The sequence below is a fragment of the Symphalangus syndactylus genome, chromosome 14 (genome assembly GCF_028878055.3).
Source record: "Symphalangus syndactylus isolate Jambi chromosome 14, NHGRI_mSymSyn1-v2.1_pri, whole genome shotgun sequence".
In the NCBI taxonomy this organism is placed as follows: domain Eukaryota; kingdom Metazoa; phylum Chordata; class Mammalia; order Primates; family Hylobatidae; genus Symphalangus; species Symphalangus syndactylus.
Window position 1 is genome coordinate 107158716 of NC_072436.2, and position 19737 is coordinate 107178452.

General features: G+C 41.0%; 1 protein-coding gene across 9 annotated transcripts in view; it reads left to right on the forward strand.

Moving 5' to 3' along the window:
* The window catches only part of ZC3H7A (zinc finger CCCH-type containing 7A), a 46082-nt gene that overhangs the window by 10840 nt on the left and 15505 nt on the right, over positions 1–19737 (forward strand). For 5 of the 9 annotated variants that reach the window (XM_055242751.2, XM_063618190.1, XM_063618194.1 and 2 more), the window contains 12 exons: positions 4081–4182; positions 5059–5098; positions 7150–7347; positions 9298–9456; positions 9675–9755; positions 9849–9887; positions 11188–11221; positions 11685–11968; positions 15162–15366; positions 17124–17188; positions 17708–17894; positions 18667–18828. In XM_055242751.2, the coding sequence (XP_055098726.1) occupies positions 4115–4182; positions 5059–5098; positions 7150–7347; positions 9298–9456; positions 9675–9755; positions 9849–9887; positions 11188–11221; positions 11685–11968; positions 15162–15366; positions 17124–17188; positions 17708–17894; positions 18667–18828 (1522 nt within the window). In that variant the 5' untranslated portion in view covers positions 4081–4114. Of the gene's footprint in view, positions 1–3237; positions 3662–3720; positions 4003–4080; positions 4183–5058; positions 5099–7149; positions 7348–9297; positions 9457–9674; positions 9756–9848; positions 9888–11187; positions 11222–11684; positions 11969–15161; positions 15367–17123; positions 17189–17707; positions 17895–18666; positions 18829–19737 lie in introns of those variants that run through there. The other 4 variants (XM_063618193.1, XM_063618195.1, XM_055242752.2 and 1 more) reach the window with 4 other exon arrangements.

The window sequence follows — 19737 nt, forward strand, 5'->3', positions numbered from 1 at the left end:
TCACTACCCAGGAGTCCATTCTTAGCCAGCAGATTAACTTTTTGAGTCAACCTCAAACCAATTCCCCACCTTGGCTAGATAGAGCCTGAGAGAAAGGTACCTCATTCACTGAACTGTGTGGCCATCGTCCTGGTTTCAGGCATCCTTTTCTTTTGCTCGCTCCCTCTGGCCTGACTGCTCTGGCATCCTGAATACTACTCTGGGTTCCTCTGAGCTCTACAGTTCAAACTCTTAAGTAAATTGCCCTGTTTTAGCTAAAACAAACAAAAGCCCGGTGGTCCCTTAAGTCATCTTTCCAAGGAAGGGCTCAGAGGATACATAAACTTTAAAAAATTTGTTTAATTTTTGTACAGAGATAATTCATTTACGTGGCTCCAAATAAAACAAAAGTTTTGAACATATAGATTGAAAAGACCTCGTCCTACCCCTTTTCCAGCCTTCGGTCTTCTACTACTGCTGTAGTCTCCTGTGATTCCATCTGGGACTATTTTATGTCTACACAAGCATATGTCAATATATATACCTACCTGTCACTTAAAAAAAAACAAAACGTCCAGGTGCGGTGGCTCACGCCTGTAATCCCAGCACTTTGGGAGGCCGAGGTAGGCAGATCATGAGGTCAGGAGATCGAGACCATCCTGGCTAACACGGTGAAACCCTGTCTCTACTAAAAATACAAAAAAGTAGCCGGGCATGGTGGCGGGTGCCTGTAGTCGCAGCTACTCGGGAGGCTGAGGCAGGAGAATGGCGTGAAGCTGGGAGGCGGAGGTTGCAGTGAGCCGAGATTGTGCCACTGCATTCCAGCCTTCATGACAGAGTGAGACTCCGTCTCAAAAACAAAACAAAACAAAACAAAATGGGTCATATGGATACTTATATGCCTCATCTTTTTTTTTTCCTATAATTTCTTCAGTCATTTCCTTTTTGATAGACATTGGGTTAGTTTTTTTAAAAATATATAATTTTTGAGACAGGGTCTCACTCTCTCGCCCAGGCAGGAATGCAGTGGCACAATCGTAGCTCACTACAGCCCTGACCTCATGGGTTCAAGTCATCCTTCTGCTTCCATCATCTGAGTAGCTGGGACTACAGGTACGGACCACAACACTCGGTTACTTTTTTTTTTTTTTTTTTTTTTTGAGACAAGGTCTCTCACCCAGGCTGGTGTGCACTGACATGATTACAGCTCACTGCAACCTCGACCTCACAGGCTCTATCAGTCCTCCCACCTCAGCCTCCTGGGTAGCTGGGACTACAGGTGCATGCCGCCATGCCTCGCTAATCTTCGTATTTTTTGTTTATTTATTTATTTTGAGACGGAATTTCATTCTTGTTGCCCAGGCTGGAGTGCAGTGGCACCATCTCGGCTCACCACAACCTCTGCCTCCCGGGTTCAAGCGATTCTCCTGCCCCAGCCTCCAGAGTAGCTGGGATTATAGGCATGTGCCACCACGCCCCGCTAATTTTGTATTTTTAGTAGAGATGGGGTTTCCTCATGTTGGCCAGGCTGGTCTGGAACTCCTGACCTCAGGTGATCTGCCCTCCTCAGCCTCCCAAAGTGCTGGGATTACAGGCATGAGCCACCGTGCCCTGCCAATTTTTTTTTTTCTTTTTTTTGAGACGGAGTGTTACTCTTGTTGCCCAGGCTGGAGTGCAATGGCGCGATCTTGGCTCACTGCAACCTCCACCTCCCAGGTTCAAGTGATTCTCCTGCCTCAGCCTCCCAAATAGCTGGGATTACAGGTATGCACCACCATGCCCAGCTAATTTTGTATTTTCAGTAGAGATGGGGTTTCTCCATGTTGGCCAGGCTGGTCTCGAACTCCTGACCTCAGATGATCCACTCGCCTCAGCCTCTCAAAGTGCTGGATTACAGGTGCGAGCCACCGCGCCCGGCCTCTTTTAAAATTTTTTGTAGAGATAGGGGGTCTCCCTGTGTTGCCCAGGTTGGTCTTGAACTCCTAGGCTCAAGTGATCTTCCTGCCTTTGCCTCCCAAAGTGATGGGATTACAGGTGTGAGCTACCATGAGTGGCCTGAGTAAATTTAAAAAATCTTTTTCTTCTACAGATAGTGCTTCCTTAAATTACTTTGTACATACAAATTTTTAAAAAACATTTATAAATTAAAAAAAATATATATAAATTTTTTTTAAAAAGCATTTCTATTAAGGACATGGGCCAACATGTCCAAGTAGATAGAAGGGTGGAATGAGCTTCCATGCCCCTCATCCAGCTGGAACCATTATCCGTATTTTTGGCATTCTTGTTTTATTTCCACCCAGCTACCCCCCTTTTGGCTAAACTGTTTTAAAAGCACATTCCAGAAATAGTGCCATTTTACTGTAGTGTCATGGACTTCTTAAACTTCTTATTTTGTAATGTTTCAAACACATACAAAGTCCAGAGAATAGTACTGAAGAATCCCCTGCACTTCTCACCCTCCCCTGGTTATCAGCGTTCTGCTGTTTCCTCCCCACCTCACACCCAACCCCCCCTTTTTTGTTGTTGCTGGAGTATTTTAAAGCAAGTCCCCTATGTCATATCCTTTCCCATGTAAACACTTCAGTAAAGTACCAACTTTATAGGACAAAAATATTGAGAACTGACAGTGTTTCAAGGAAGAAAGGGATTAGTACCAGTTATCAGCATTTGGGACATTCCAAGTCCCATCTCACCCTTATACTTTGAAAAAAATGAGATTTAAAAATAAAACTGCAAATGCCAAGCAATAATGAAACTAAAAAATTTCAGCAATGTACTTGAAACATGAGTGGAATTTCCCTTCCTGTCACCTGGGTCCAAATACGTGGTTTATGTGTAAGATGTTGTCTTAAGTTTAGGTCTCAGTTGTTCTCAACTGGGGCTGATTGTGCTTTCCCCACCCTGACGTTTAACAATATCTGGAGACATTTTTGGTTGTGGGTGGGGTTGGGGTGAGGTGCTACAGTCATAGTGGGTAGAGGCAGAAATACTGCCAACATCGTGCAATCACAAGACAAGGAATTAGCTAGCCCAGAATGCCAAGCCTGAGAAACTCTAGTTTGGGCCACTGGGAGGTGTTTTATCTCAGATCTCTTCTCTGTGTCTCTCCTTGAACTTGGGGAACTGCTCAGTGAATGTTGATTAGTGGAGGTGGGGCCCAAAAGAATGATATGTGTTGACATTTGCAAGTGGTATATTGAAGATAACATTTTATTATCCAGAAAATTCCAGTAGAAGTAACTTTATATCATTCTTTTATCTGTTGTATCAACAATAATCATTTTGGAAGTTTGTGGGACAAAATATGTATAAGGTTTAAACTTGGCTTACAAGGAAGTCAGACTCCCTCGGAGGCAAGCGGATGTGAAACCCTTTTATTTCTGGAGAGCTTCCAGAAGCAAAACAAGGCCGGAACTGTTCTAGGGACAGCTTATACGTGCGTGTAGACAGGGGAAAAACAAAACATGAAGCCAAAAGAGGGAAGAGGAAAGGAAGGGGAGACATGACTTTTTCCTGGAGACTGCTCAGGAAGGGTATTCGAAGTCTGCATAGCCATTCAGCCTTAAAGAATGTGAAAACTGGCTGGGCACGGTGGCTCAAACCTATAATCCCACACTTTGGGAGGCCGAAGTAGGGGGATCACCTGAGGTCGGAGTTCGAGACCAGCTTGACCAATAAGGTGAAACCCCGTCTCTCCTAAAAATACAAAAATTAGCCAGGCGTGGTGGCAGGCGTCTGTAGTCCCAGCCACTCAGGAGGCTGAGACAGAAGAATTGCTTGAACCCAGGAGGCGGAGGTTGCAGTGAGCTGAGATCACGAGATCGCGCCACTGCACTCCAGCCTGGGCAATGGAGCGAGGCTCTGTCTCAAAAAAAAAAAAAAAAAGAATGTGAAAACAGTGTGCTTATGGCATGCTGGACCACAGGGGATCCACAAAGATGACTCCTGTAGGGTCCCTGCTGTCCAGGACCCTGGAGTCAAGTCAGAAATGGATGTGTCCACAGCTGATTGTGTGACAAGGTCTGGATTTATGGGTGTTTTGATTGCAGTCCAGGGGCCCTGGTACCTTATGTGCTTTTTTGCCTTGTTTCTTTCCAGATTGCTCATTTAGAAAGTGAATGTGTGGGATAACATGTCCAGTGTGTCGGAGGAGAGAAGAAAAAGGCAGCAGAACATTAAGGAAGGACTACAGTTTATACAGTAAGAGCTTCAGAGTTCTTGTGCTCTTGCCGTGTCCTAATTCTTTGGTGTGGATATATGTTTTGTGGAGAGTGAGAACTCTTTAGTCATGTTTAATGGGTCCAGTTAATTTGGGTTAGAAACTCCATATTCTAGCAATATTTTTTTGTTTTGTCCATTTGAGCATTCTTGCATTCGGAAGCAAGTCTTAATGTTGCTGGCTTTTAGGGCTACAATTGTTAGTCTCCCCCAAAACGTTAGACTGAGGAATTTGAATTTGTTCTACGAACAGTGCTGCTGAGTGGAAAGTGACTGAAAATGAACATCTGGCGGCACAGAGGACTTCTGTGATCAGACGTGTCTGTTCAGAAGCTCAGTGTTTAATTGGACTTCTTGAAGCATGTCAATGATGAGACAGCTGTGGTTTGGATGGACGTGTCCGGGCAGAAGGGCCTCTTTGTTCCTTCCTGGGAAGGAGACATTCTCTCTATACTGCAGTAAATTGGATCAAATATTGTTAGTGGCTCTGTACTATTTTTAACCTCTTTTTTGGCAGTTGAAGAATTAGGGTTTTTAAAAAATAGAAGTAGGTTTGAAAGTAGTGTTGTACTTAAAAAATACTAAGGAATAGTATGTGTATATATATATATATATATATATATATATATATATATATATATATATACACACACACACACACACGTATATGTATATACGTATTTTTTTTTCCGTAACTGTAGTCATCTGTGAATAATGGTAGTAAAGGAGGAGGAAGTCTTTGAAATATGCCTTGAATCAGTGGCAAGCTAATGGAACCACAGATTTAAGATGACTTCTGGCTGAACAAGTCCCGATAAGGAGCTTGATAATTACAGTTAATTTGTTTCTTCTTCTTAGGTCACCACTGTCATATCCAGGAACACAGGAGCAATATGCGGTAATGACTCCGGGAAGGTCTGCTTGAAAGCTCTGCAAGTGGCTTGTGAACTGTAATTTGTTGCAGGGGTTGGCAAATGATGGCCTTGTGGGCCCAATCTGGCCTGCTGTCCTTTCTTTTTTATTTTCATTTTTGCAAATAAAGCTTTATTGGAACACAGCCACACTCATTTGTTTATGTATTTATTATCCGTGGCTGCTTTTGCAACATATGGTAGTTTTGACAGAGACCGTATGGCCCATGGAGCCTAAAACATGTACTGTCTGGGCATTTGCAGAAAAAGTTTGCCAACCCCTTCTATATAGGACTTTTTTTTTTTCTTTTCTTTTTTTTTTTTTTTTTTTGCATACTTGCACAGTTGTCCTGTATTTTCTTTCCTCTATTAGTGTGGTTTAGAATTAATTTATCTTTTGAGCCCCTTGAAAATTACTTCTCCTGTCATTAAAAATAAGTGGGACAGAATTTATTGAGAAAGAGTGTGTGGAACATCTTTTTCTGTTAGGAGATGTTCTGACAGCAGCAAAGGGGGACTGGATACCAAGAGGGAAGAACTAGTGATCTGCTGTTTAGGAACAGGGAGAAAGCCCAGTTCATTGGGACTTTGACTGCAGACTCTTGTCTCTACTAGCTATTGGCTCACCTGTGTTATTTTTCCTCTGAGGGTTTTGAGGCTTCTAAATGTCACTTTCTTGCTGCCTCTCTCCCTCCTCTCCTTTTCTTCTCTCTTGTTCCTTAGCTCTCTACAAACAGATTTAGAATAAAAAAGTATTAGAGCCAGAAATAAACTGTAACAGTTGTTTCATTTTGCACATGTGGAACTGGGGTCTAAAGATGTTAAGTGGCATGTCACGAGTTACATTGATTGTTAATAGTTGATCTGTCCAGTCTTAAAATAATTTTATCAGCTTAGACAGGAATTCATAAAATGGGACAAAACAAGTTGAATATTTTTCTGATCTTGTGATGAAAAAGGGCTTTTAAAATACTAAAGTATGGCCAGGTGTGGTGGTTCACACCTGTAATCCCAGCATTTTCGGAGGCTGAAGAGGGCAGATCACTTGAGACCAGGAGTTTGAGACCAGCCTGGGCAACATGGCGAAACCCTGTCTCTACTAAAAATACAAAAATTAGCCGACCGTGGTGGTAAGTGCCTGTAATCCCAGCTACTCGGGAGGCTAAGACACGAGAATCACTTGAACCCAGGAAGTGAAGTCACAGTGAGCCGAGATGGTGCCACTGTACTCCAGCCTGGGTGCCAGAATGAGACTCTGTCTCAAAAAAAAAAAAAAAAACTAAATTAAAGCATGATAGAAATAATGAAGGAAAATGACAAACTTTCATACATGCTAAAAGAATGTATATACTTACTTGATAAGAAAAAAGTTTAACATCCCCCTCCCCCCAAATCAGTAAATGACCTGAGCAATTTACAGAAAAAGAAATAAAAGGGGACCATAAAAATGTGGAATTGTTCAACTTCACTGGTAAAGACATGCAAATACAAAGAGGATACCATTAAAAAAAAAAGAAACAAAAAAAAACAGAAAACGATACCATTTTCCACCTAGAAATTGGTAGATTTTACATATATGTGCACGTGTACCCGGGCACGTGTACACATGCACACACACTACCCAATGTGTATGGGTGCTATAAAGTAAACCACTAGAAACATTTTTCATCATGGCCTTTTTGGAAGGCATTTTGGAAATACTGCTCAAAAGCCTTAAACTATTCATTCTCTTTGACTTGGGGCTTCCACTTGGTTTCTCTAGTGGGCACAGAATTGGAGATGTGAACAAATATTTATAAGGTTCTTTTGCTGCATTTTTCTTAATAGTGAGAAATTGAATTTCCCCTTGAAAAAGCAAGCAAGATTCAATCCCTAGCTGAGATAGCAGTGACTTGGGCTGCATCTCACAATTTCTTAGAGCAGTGCTGCTGTTCTGTCACATTGTTTCCTGTGAAGTTTTAGGTATAAAAATTAAAATTTACTTATACTGTATCTTGTTTGATAAAAGGCTTCAAGTGGTAACTTTCTTTTTTTTTAGGTATATTTGCGTGCTCTCGTGAGAAATCTTTTTAATGAAGGAAATGACGTTTATCGGGAACGTGATTGGAACAGCTCGATAAGCCAGTACACGGAAGCTTTGAATATAGCTGATTATGCAAAATCTGAAGAAATTTTAATCCCCAAAGAAATAATTGAAAAACTATATATAAATCGTATTGCCTGCTATTCTAATATGGTGAGTTGTAATTTTTTAAATGATGTTTTTAGAGTGAAAAGAATTTTTTCAATGACTTAGTATATTAATAAAAAGTCAATTTCTTAAGTTTTTAAGAAAGTCATATTACCTGCTTTTGGAGTGGCGTGAGGCTTCTAAAAATTAGCTTTGGATTGGTTGGGTGCGGTGGCTCATGCCTGTAATCCCAGCACTTTGGGAGGCCAAGGTGGGTGGATCATGAGGTCAGGAGTTTGAGACCAGCCTTGCCAATATGGTGAAACCCCGTCTCTACTAAAAATAAAAAAATTAACTGGGCATGGTGGCACGTGCCTGTAGTCCCAGCTGCCCGGAGGCTGAGGCAGGAGAATTGCTTGAACCCAGGAGGCGGAGGTTGCAGTGAGTCGAGATTGTGCCACTGCACTCCAGCCTGGGTGACAGAGCAAGACTCCGTCTCAAAAAATAAAATAAAATAAAATAATAAAAATTAGCTTTGGACAAAAGGTTAGGGATTTAAGAAATAATTTGTTTCTTAGTTACTGGTCCTTGACGATTCCCATTTGAGTACAGCTTTTAAAGGTGTGTCTGCTTATAAAAAAGTCATCTTGGGAAGATACAGGTCTTCACAGGTCAGTGTGTCTTTCAGGTATCCATGTTCACAGTTAACATCTTAGTCAAGATTCAGTTAATCTTGTAAAACACTCTTTGTAAAAAACACTCTTACGAGTGTTTTTTTTAATCATGAAATAGTAATTAGTCTTCAAAGGAATTCACACTAGCTTTTCACATTTTTAAGCTTAAAAAGCTTTTGAAGTGCTTTTTTTTTCTTTTTTTTTTTCCTTTTAAAACTTTTTTTTTTTTGAGGCAAGTGTTTCATTCTTGTTGCCCAGGCTGGAGTGCAATGGCATGATCTCGGCTCACTGTAACCTCCACCTCCCGGGTTCAAGTGATTCTCCTGCCTCAGCCTCCCGAGTAGCTGAGATTACAGGCATGCACCACCACACCTGGCTAATTTTGTATTTTTAGTAGAGACCGGGACGGTCTCCATGTTGGTCAGGCTGGTCTCGAACTCCTGACCTCAGGTTATCCGCCCGCCTCAGCTTCCCAAAGTGCTGGGATTACAGGCATGAGCCATCACGCCTGGCCACCTTTTTTAAATTTTTGAGATGGAGTCTCACTCTGTTGCCCAGGCTGGAATGCAGTGGCACAATCTTGGCTTACTGTATCCTCCATCTCGCGGGTTCAAGTGATTTTCCTGCTTCAGCCTCCCGAGTAGCTGGGATTACAGGCACCCGCCACCACACCTGGCTAATTTTTGTATTTTTAGTAGAGATGGGGTTTTACCATGTTGGCCAGGCTGGTCTTGAACTCCTGACCTCAGGTGATCCACCCACCTCGGCCTCCCAAAGTGCTGGGACTACAACCGTGAGCCACCATGCCCAGCCTGAAGTGCTTTTAATTTTCACTGTGGATACTCAGTAAAATATAACCATGAATTTAAGAAAAATATCCGTGTTGTCACCTAGCTCTTTGTTAAAGAGTATTCATTGTTTATTTGTTTTGTTTTGGGTAATATATTCCATATCAGTTAGCTGTTTGGAGTTACGTTTCTGTTTGACATCTTAATGTGCTCCAGAAAAGGGTAACTACAGAGGAGAGAATAGGAGAGGGACACCTGGGGACGTCAGTTAGGTCTGGAAAGCTTTATTTCTTGAAGATCTGGGGACTTTCTGGCCAAATATTAGCATTTGTCTGAACTGGATGGTGAGTACATGGGTATTCATGATATTTTTTCTACTTTTGTGTATTTGAAATTTCATAAAATAATTTAAAAAATAAAAGTAATAATGCTAACTTGGAGTTTAGAGGGAGGGTAATAGGATGGGGTATTAATTTGTTTTTATTACAGGAAGGCCTCAGTGCAAGAAATGAATTGTTTGATTGCTGACTTTATTCTTTGGTCTTACACACCAGGGTTTCCATGATAAAGTTTTGGAGGACTGCAATATAGTCCTCAGTTTAAATGCCAGTAACTGCAAAGCTCTGTATCGCAAATCTAAGGCTTTAAGTGATTTAGGAAGATACAAAAAGGCTTACGATGCTGTAGCAAAGTGCTCCTTAGCAGTGCCTCAGGTACGGAATTTATAGTTTTATTTGTTTACATCATAACCATTTACATCATAATAAATGGCATTTAAAGAGTTAAATTTTCCAGGCACCCATCAACCTGCTTCAGTTGGGTATAATTGCTAACGAAGCTGGTGTCTTGATGGGAAACTTCACTGTTTTGTCTGTTCTTCACCGTTAGTAAATATAACCCTTTGTTAATTATATATACTTATTTTTTTCAGGATGAGCATGTAATAAAACTAACTCAAGAACTAGCTCAGAAATTGGGATTTAAAATAAGAAAAGCATATGTCAGAGCTGAGGTAAGCTGGAGTTCTCTCCATAAGGTGTTTTCATTTTGTTTTATAACTTGGAGTCAGTTGTGTTTTTAAATTAGTGTCTTTATTTTATTTCAGCTCTCATTAAAATCAGTTCCTGGGGATGGGGCTACCAAGGTAAAGTTATTTTTTCTGTCAAAATTATAATTTTTTTTTAAAGGGAAGGATGGGAGCAATGCTGCTTTTAGTATTTTTAGTGTGTGTTTATTTTTGGAACATTTTTAATTCCTCAAACACATAATTGGCCATAGCTTCCTGTCACTTTATTTATTTTTTTTGAGACAGAGTCTTGTTCTGTTGCCCAGGCTGGAGTGCAGTGTCCTGATCTTGGCTCGCTGCAGCCTGCACCTCCTGGGCTCAAGTGATCCTCCCACCTCAGCCTCCTGAGTAGCTGGGACCACAGGCACACACCACCGTGCCTGGCAAATTTTTGAATTTTTTGTAGTGATGGGGTTTCACCATGTTGCCTAGGCTGGCCTCAAACTCCTGAGCTCAAGTGTTCCTCCTGCCTTGGCCTCCCACCAAATGCTGGGATTACAGGCGTGAGCCACCTCTTCTGGCCACTTCCAGTCACATTACAAAAGAACATCTACAACTCAAGTAATACATTTTAGCTGTAACCAGCATTTCCTGAATGCTCCAGTGGGGCATTTTATAGGATGTTAATAGATGTTAGGTTTCAGTGCAATAAGAGTGGTTCAGGGCCAAATACTAGTTTTGGGAGTCATTTGTGATAAAATTAACAAAGGTTTTTGTGTTGTTTTTTTTTTTTTTAATTTTAAAATTAAAATTTTCTTGGGGCTAATAGGATGCTAATGGCTATTGTAAGTCGGGCAATGAATGGTGACCAAATTAGTCCATTATTCTACTGAATAGGCTTTGAGAAATGCTGGTCCACAAGAAATAAGTGGCAGCACTGCTAGACCAGCACCTCACCTAACACCACGTGTATACAGGTTTGCGTGTTCCATTCATTTCTTGGATCTTAATTGGGAGTTGAATTTCTGTGGAAACCTGCATTGCTCTCTTAGGGTGAGCTTTTTTCTTTTTTTTTTTTTCCAAGACGGAGTCTTGCTCTGTTACCTAGGCTGGAATGCAGTGGCGGTATCTCAGCTCACTGCAGCCTCCACCTCCCGGGTTCAAGCAGTTCTCTTGCGTCAGCCTCCTGAGTAGCTGGGATTATAGATGCCTGCTGCCATGCCTGGCTAATTTTTGTATTTTTAGTAGAGACAGGGTTTCACCATGTTGGCCAGGCTGGTCTCAAACTCCTGACCTCGTGATCTGCCTGTCTTGGCCTCCCCAGGTGCTGGGATTACAGGCGTGAGCCGCTGTGCCTGGCCTAGGGTGAGTTTTACTGATTGTTTTATGGCTTAGAGTCCTGAAAATATTATGACCCATTGTTTGATTTAATTTCTAGGCTTTGAACCATTCTGTGGAAGATATTGAGCCAGGTATGTTTTCACATATCATCTTAACAATTTGAATAGTGCCAGCTTTGTACCTGATGTCTTTGTACATGATGTATTGTTGTCAAAAAATATCGCTGTGTGGTTATATTCATATTACTGTATTGATATTAAAGTGAGAATGATTTCCAACGGTGCCTTTGTACCTTTGGATGTGCCAGTGAGTGACTGAAAAGTGTTGGATGTTAGTAAGCAATCACTGACACCCCCTGTGGCCTTGCTGCTGTGTGATAGCTGTGCCCAAAAAAAGGTACAGGCATTTTGTGAAAGAAGGATAAGTTTTCACAAGTGACTGTATCTGTTTGGAATTGCTTTACTATACTGTCAATTTTATTATTTTTATAATTGCCTTCGTATTTTTATCTTCATATCTCTATTATTGGGGATTAATGCTATTATTATGTAAGTACAATGAAAGTGACTGAGTACATTTCTATCTGTGTTACAGATTTATTAACTCCAAGGCAAGAAGCAGTTCCTGTTGTGTCTTTACCTGCACCCAGTTTTTCTCATGAAGTTGGAAGTGAGCTGGCCTCAGTTCCTGTTATGCCCTTAACTTCTATTTTGCCACTGCAAGTGGAAGAGAGTGCTCTGCCATCTGCAGTGCTGGCAAATGGAGGAAAGATGCCCTTCACTATGCCAGAAGCTTTTCTAGATGATGGGGATATGGTCCTTGGAGATGAACTAGACGACCTCCTTGATTCTGCACCTGAAACTAATGAAACTGTTATGGTAAGTTTCAGTGTTACTCAAGTTTCTTCTGAAGACAGGGTTAACTTTTTTTAAATTGTAATATAACTTGATAGACTTTTTCAGTATTGCGTATAGGCTGAATTTGAATTTTTTTTTTAACCTTGAAAGTTACTTTTGTTCTTCTCTACTGAAACTGGTTAATTTGATCATTTTGAAATAAAAAAAAAACAATGCTATCTAGTAATTAGCCAATTTCTTTTCCAATTCATATTGGGATCTCATATTATGGAAAGGGCAAATATAACATTCTGATAAAAAATAGGCATTTGATATTTAAGAAAAAATGAATTATATAGATTAAGGACTTCTTATTCTTTTTATTTATTTATTTATTTTCAGACAGAGTCTCACTCTGTTGCCCAGGCTGGAGTGCAGTGGCGCAATCTCGGCTCTGAGTAGCTGGGACTACAGGCGCCCGCCACCATGCCTGGCTAATTTTTTTGTATTTTTAGTAGAGATGGGGTTTTACTGCATTAGGCAGAATGGTCTCGATCTCCTTGACCTCGTGATCCACCTGCCTTGGCCTCCCAAAGTGCTGGGATTACAGGTGTGAGCCACTGCGTCCAGCCTCAGGACTTCTTATTCTTAAAGATAATCCTCTAGCAACCACATACTTTAAAGCGGGGTTCAGCCATCTATAGCCCAGAGGCTAAATCTGGCCTATTACCTGTTTTCGTATGGCTTGCAAACTAAGAATATTTTTTACAATTCTTAAATGGTTGAGAGAAGAACAAAAAGAGAATAGTATTTTGTGACATACGGAGATTATATGAAACTAGCCTGGGTAACCATAGCAAGGGCACATCTCTACGAAAAATTAAAAACAGCCTGGCTTGGTGGTGCGTGCCTGTGGTCCCACTGCTTGGAAGGCTGAGGGGAGAGGATCACTTGCGCCCAGGAGGTTGAGGCTGCAGTGAACACTGATTGTGCCATGCACTCTAGCCTGGGCAACACAGCGAGACCCTGTCTCAATCAGTCAATCAATAAAATTATACGACATTCCAATTTCAGGGTCCATAAGTAAAATTTTACTGGAACACATCAGTGATTATTCATTTTATGTGCTGTCTGTGGCTGCTTTTGCACTGCAACAGCATAGTTGAGTCCTTGCAACAGGGACTGTGTGGCCTACAGAGCCTAAAATACTTAGTGTCCATCCCTGTATAGAAAGCCTTTTCTGCTGGGTGCAGTGATGCACGCCTGTAATCACAGCACTTTGGGAGGCTGAGGCGGGCAGATCACCAGGAGTTCGAGACCAGCCTGGCCAACATGGGAAAACCCTGCCTCTACCAAAAATTACAAAAATTAGCTGGGCATGGTGGTGCACATCTGTAATCGCAGGTACTCGGGTGGCTGCGGCAAGAGAATCACTTGAGCCCGGGCGGTGGAGATTGCAGTGAACCAAGATCATGCCACTGCACTCCACCGTGGGTGACAGAGCAAGACTCTGTCTCAAAAAAAAAAAAAAAAAGACTTTTCAGACCCCTCCCATAAAGTAAAATAAATCAGTAGCAGCAGTGGTAGGATGATGGTGATGAGAGGGAGAAATTCCGAGCTGGTTTCCAGGGGTGGTGTAATAGATGGTGTCAGTGTGCAAAAGGCTGACAGAGCTGGGTTTGATTCTTTCCAGCTCTGTGATACTGGGCAAGTTACTTCACTGTAGTACATCACTTTCCTCATCTGTATGATGGTGATCACAGTAGGATGTATCTGAGAGAGCTGTTTTAAGAACCAAATAGATAGCATAGGATACCATAACGTAAGGTGCATGGAAGCTTTCAGTGAGCTGCAGCTTTGATGGGACCTGGGGAAGTTAGAGTTGTATGTTCTTGTCCACTTGTAAGTTCACACCTCCAGAGAGGTTGTCTCAATCTTCATGGGCTTCTCCAGCTCCCGTCTCTGGATAACCTATCCTCCTGCTGCACCACATATATGCCACAATTCCTCTTTAATGATGCAAATTCTTTTTTTTTGAGAGGGAGTCTCACTGTGTCGCCCAGGCTGATGTGCAGAGGTGCGATCTTGGCTCACTGAAGCCTCCACCTCCCAGGTTCAAGCAATTATCTGCCTCAACCTCCCGAGTAGCTGAGATTACAGGCACCCACTACCATGCCAGGCTAATTTTTTGTGTATTTTTAGTACAGACAGGGTTTCACCATCTTGGCCAGGTTGGTCTTGAACGCCTGATCTTGTGATCCACCCACCTTGGCCTCCCAAAGTGCTAGGATTACAGGTGTGAGCCTCCGTGCCCAGCTTCATATGATGCAAATTCTTACGAGCCCTATAGTCAGGTAAAGGTAGGGAAACATAAGGAAGTTTTGCAGATGAAACATGAATGTAACATTTGGATTAAAATGTTAGACATCTGGCCGGGTGCAGTGGCTCACGCCTGTAATCCCAGCACTTCGGGAGTTCTAGGCGGTTGGATCACTTGAGGTCAGGAGTTTGAGACCAGCCTGGCCAACATGGCAACACTCCGTCTCTACTAAAAATACAAAAACTAGCCAGGCGTGGTTGCGCATGCCTGTAATCCCAGCTACGCAGGAGGCTGAGGCAGGAGAATCATTTGAACTCAGAAGGCAGAGGTTGCAGTGAACCGAGGTTGTGCCACTGTACTCCAGCCCGGGTGACAGAGTGAGACTCCGTCTCAAAAAAAAAAAAAAAAAAAGAATCCCACCTCAATTGTTTTTAAAAATTATTCTCGAAAAGAAGTTCTGTAGCTAAAATTATTCCAAACAAATCTTGATTCTGATTTAAACTTTGTTTTTTTTTGAGATGGAGTCTTGCTCTGTCGCCCAGGCTGTAGTGCAATTGCACGATCTTGGCTCACTGCAAGCTCTGCCTCCTGGGTTCAAGCAATTCTCCTGCTTCAGCCTCCCGAGTAGCTGGGACTATAGGCGCATGCCGCCACGCACAGCTAATTTTTTGTATTTTAGTAGAGATGGGGTTTCACCGTGTTGCCCAGGCTGGTCTTGAAATCCTGAGCTCAGGCAATCCACCTGCCTCAGCCTCCCAAAGTGTTAGGATTACAGGCCAGCGTGCCTGGCCTAAACTTTGTTATGTAACATGATCTCCCAGTGTAATAATGCTTTTATTTGCTTGTGTTGAAAGTAGTTCAGCCAAACCCATGACAGCTTCATGAATTTTAATCACATCTTTTTCTCTTCTGCAGCCGTCGGCTTTAGTCAGAGGACCCCTTCAGACAGCCAGTGTCTCTCCTAGCATGCCCTTTTCGGCATCTCTGTTAGGAACCTTACCCATTGGTGCGAGGTATGCTCCTCCACCCTCCTTCTCAGAATTTTATCCACCTTTGACTTCATCCTTAGAAGATTTTTGTTCTTCTTTAAATTCATTTTCAATGAGTGAATCCAAACGAGGTAAGAACCAAATCTAAATTGTAAACAATTGCAGTTAATTTTCTCAAAATGAAAATGTTTGGTAATTATTTAACTGACTCTAGGTAGTAGACACATGAATTATTTTCATTGTAGCTAAAAATATAAAGACTAAGCCTTCAGTTTTGAATTTATCTTGACTTAGCTGTGCCATTCTGGAGACCCAGGAGCAAAGGCATGAGAGGGGAAATGTGTGTGGCACTGGTGTTTCTGTAGGATAGTTTGTTAAGCTGAGAGTTTATTGTTTTGGGGGTGAAATGACAGTGTATTCTCCATAAAGGTGTATCTCATCTTAAAGGGTCTTAGAGACAGGCTATGCTATTAAATTCTGATCTAGGCAAACACTAATTTAAGATCAGTATTTAGAATGATAGCAATCAGATGTGTCCATTTTAGGTTTCATCTGTGGAGCTCAGCAAACCGTGGCTGCTGCTTTAACTTTACAGGAGATTGCTGAGTTTGGGGTCTGACTCCTGTTTCTGTCATCCTAGGTTTAACATACAAACTTCAAACAATCACTAGAAAAATATTTTTTTGAAGGCATTGTTACATGGCTAAAAGGGCAAAAATCTTACGTAATTGACTTAAAGATTGACTTAAAGAAATTAAAATATATGGGAGACAGAAGGGCAGAGAGAAAATAATTGAGTGCTAGACTAAGAAAAAGAAAGTAGGCCGGGCGCGGCGGCTCACGCCTGTAATCCCAGCACTTTGGGAGGCCGAGGCAGGAGGATCACTTGAGCTCAGGAGTTTGAGACCAGCCTGGGCAACATGGTGAAACCCTTTCTCTACAAAAAAGTATAAAAATTAGCTGGGTATGGTACCAGCTGGGTATGGTGGGTATGGTGCCCCATATTTTAATTTTAAATTAAATTATTTTAATATTTTAATTTTAAATATAAAAATTAGCTGGGTATGGTGCCCGTGATCCCTGTTACTCGGGAGGTGGAGGTAGGAGGATTCCTTGAGCCCAGGAGGTTGAGGCTGCAGTGAGCCAAGATCGCGCCCCTGCACTCCAGCATGGGTGACAGAATGAGACCCTGTCTCAAAAAAAAAAAAAAAAAAAATAGTAATTGAAAACTTTACTGATTTTTTTTTTTTTTTTTTTTTTTTTTTTTGAGACAGAGTCTCACTCTGTTGCCCAGGCTGGAGTGTAGAGTGCAGTGGCGAAATCTTGGCTCACTGCAACCTCTGCCTCTTGGGTTCAAGCAATTCTCCTGCCTCAGCCTCCCGAGTAGCTGGGATTACAGGCACCTGCCGTCACACCTGACAAATTTTTTTGTATTTTCAGTAGAGATGGGGTTTCACCATGTTGGCCAGGCTGGTCTCAAACTCCTTACCTCAAGTGATCTGCCCACTTCGGCCTCCTAAAGTGCTGGGATTGCCAGGTGTGAGCCACCGCACCCGGCCCCATATTTTCAAAAGGAAAGGCTCCTTTCCCATTTTTGAATATAAAGAATTTTCTTGGTGTTTTTAGTAGTTGTAGTTGGTGGGCCCTACCTTAGCTTATTTTTCTGAAAATAGGTTTTTATTTAAATTTGTTTGACTATGCCCTTGGTTTCTAGAGGAAAGCAAAGACTCTAGAGCCCTCTTTGGGTGTCAACCTTGAGCAAGAAAATTTCTAGAAACTGGGACGGGAGAATAGTGTGGGAAGCCATAGCCAGTAAGCTACTAAGCCCTGATGTTCTTATTACATGATCAGAATGAAAAGGTCTGTTGAAGTTTTTTTATTATTTTAGATCTGTCCACCTCAACTTCTAGAGAGGGAACACCGCTTAACAACAGTAATTCTTCCCTTTTACTTGTAAGTGCCACTTCCTCTTTTGTAAATACGTCGCTTGAATTGAAAATAGTTACTTAAGTAACTGAGTTATTTGAATGAACATGACAGTCTCCCTTAAATTTTGTGTGTGCTGCAGGAAATTGTGTTAAAGTAAGACTTCTGGAACATCTAGTAATAACGGCTCTGTGTTTACGACTTGATCTGTCATAGCAAATTAGTCGGTATTGCAGACAGTGTACGAGGCTTTAGCACAGCATAAACAAATCAAGGAAATATAAGATCAGGGCATGTAAAGCGTGTGTACTTTGCAGTAGAACTTATTACTTATAATATGGAGTATCAAAAAAGTGGGGGGGTGACTAGAAACCAAAAGAGAGAAAAATGTAGACAGTTTTTAAGATAGAAGAACATTAAGGATGGAGTAGTACTGACCTCAGTTTATGAAGATTATCTTATTTTTCAGATGAATTTAGTTCCTTTCTTCAGTGATAATGCAATATTTGTTGGCTGTTTTTTTTTTTCTCCTTATTTTTCTTGCAGATGAATGGACCAGGTAGTTTGTTTGCTTCAGAGAATTTCCTGGGAATTTCAAGTCAGCCTAGAAATGACTTTGGAAACTTTTTTGGAAGTGCAGTTACCAAACCATCTTCATCAGTGACTCCAAGACATCCCCTCGAAGGAACCCATGAATTGAGACAAGCTTGCCAGATATGTTTCGTAAAATCAGGTCAGGACCAAACAAACACGCAGAGAGTATTAAACTACTTGCTCATAACCTTGAAAGTTCTTAGGAATTTGTAAATATGTGTTAACAACATCAGTTATTATGGTTCTTCAATCCCTATTTTGAATTCTTCCTAAACAAGTAGCAGTTACCTATTTAGTGCCTTTGGAGTATAACAGGATATGTCTCTGCTCTTATTTGATGTAATTTTATTTATAGAATCATGTAGAATAGAATATGTGCCTATTTTTGGAAGCTTATTGAAATTTTAATGAAACTCCTTATGTTCTCAGTATATGCTTAAGAAGTTATTTTCAAACAGAGCAAGAACTAGAAAACAGCATTATAAGACCAGTATACAATACAATGTATATGAAAATTAAATACTTTCTGTTAGCTTGTTTCATATCTTTACCCTTAAATCAAGTGACATAAACACAGTTTATTCTGATCTGGAGTCCACTTCATTTTTTTTCTTAGTTTAACAGTGTTCTTTATAAGCCATCAAAATTCCTCTCCAGATTATCCCTGAAGTTAAGTAAGGGTATCTTTTTTTTGCAGGAGTGGAGTTGAATAGAACGTTGTGTTGTCTGATATATTATAAAAGGCAAAAATCTACCTTAGTAGCCTACTTACATTTTAGGGTTATGGAAGTGGGGTTTCTGTGGGAATTTAATAATTGATGTTCATCTGTTCATGTCTGCTTGTAAATTTACCTGTAAAATGAAATGATATTTTTTGTGCATATGAACAATCCTCTTTACATCTTTTTCAGGCCCTAAGTTAATGGATTTCACTTACCATGCTAATATAGATCATAAGTGTAAGAAAGATATTTTAATCGGTAGGATAAAGAATGTTGAAGATAAATCATGGAAAAAAATACGTCCAAGACCAACAAAAACAAATTATGAAGGACCATATTATATATGTAAAGGTATGTACTGTAATTACTTAATTAGTATACATTACATAAGTGATGAACTACAGTCATGCTTAGCTTAATGACAAGGATACATTCTGAGAAATGCATCATTAGGGGAACATCACAGAGTACTTACACAAACCTCGATGGTGTAGCCGACGACCCACCTAGCCTATCCATGACATAGTAAATGGCTCCTAAACTACAGACTTGTACAGCATGTTACTGTACTGAATACTGAGGCTACTGTAATGCAATGGTATCTGTGTATCTAAACATAGAAAAGGTACAGGAAAAACGCAATATTAATCTTATGGGACCACCATTATAGATGCAGTCTGTAGTTGACTGAAATGTCAGTATGTGGTGTAGGACTGTGCTTGCTACATTTATTATAACATCTATTAATATGTAATTTATTACATTATGTTATTATAACGGTATTGACTGTTAGAAAAAATGTTTAGAGCTAATAGCAAGTTCCTTGGATTCAGATGTTAATATTTTTTATATTATTTTTATTGTTCTTTTTCTTTTTTGAGACAGAGTCTTACTCTGTCATCCAGACTGGAGTGCAGTGGCGCAATCTCGGCTCACTGCAACCTCTGCTTTCTGGGTTCAAGTGATTCTCCTGCCTCAGCCTCCCAAAGTAGCTGGGATTACAGGCATGTGTCAATACACCCGGCTAATTTTTGTATTTTTAGTAGAGACAGGGTTTCACTATGTTGCCTAGGCTGGTTTCAAATTCCTGGCCTCAAGTTATCTGCCCTCCTGGGCTTCCCAGAGTGTTAGGATTACAGGCATGAGCCACTGTACTGGCCAAGGTTTTATTTATTTCTTAATTTTTTTGTGACAGTGTCTCACAGGCTGGAGCGTCTCCCAGGCTGTGCGTCTCCCAGGCTGGAGTGCACAGGCACGATC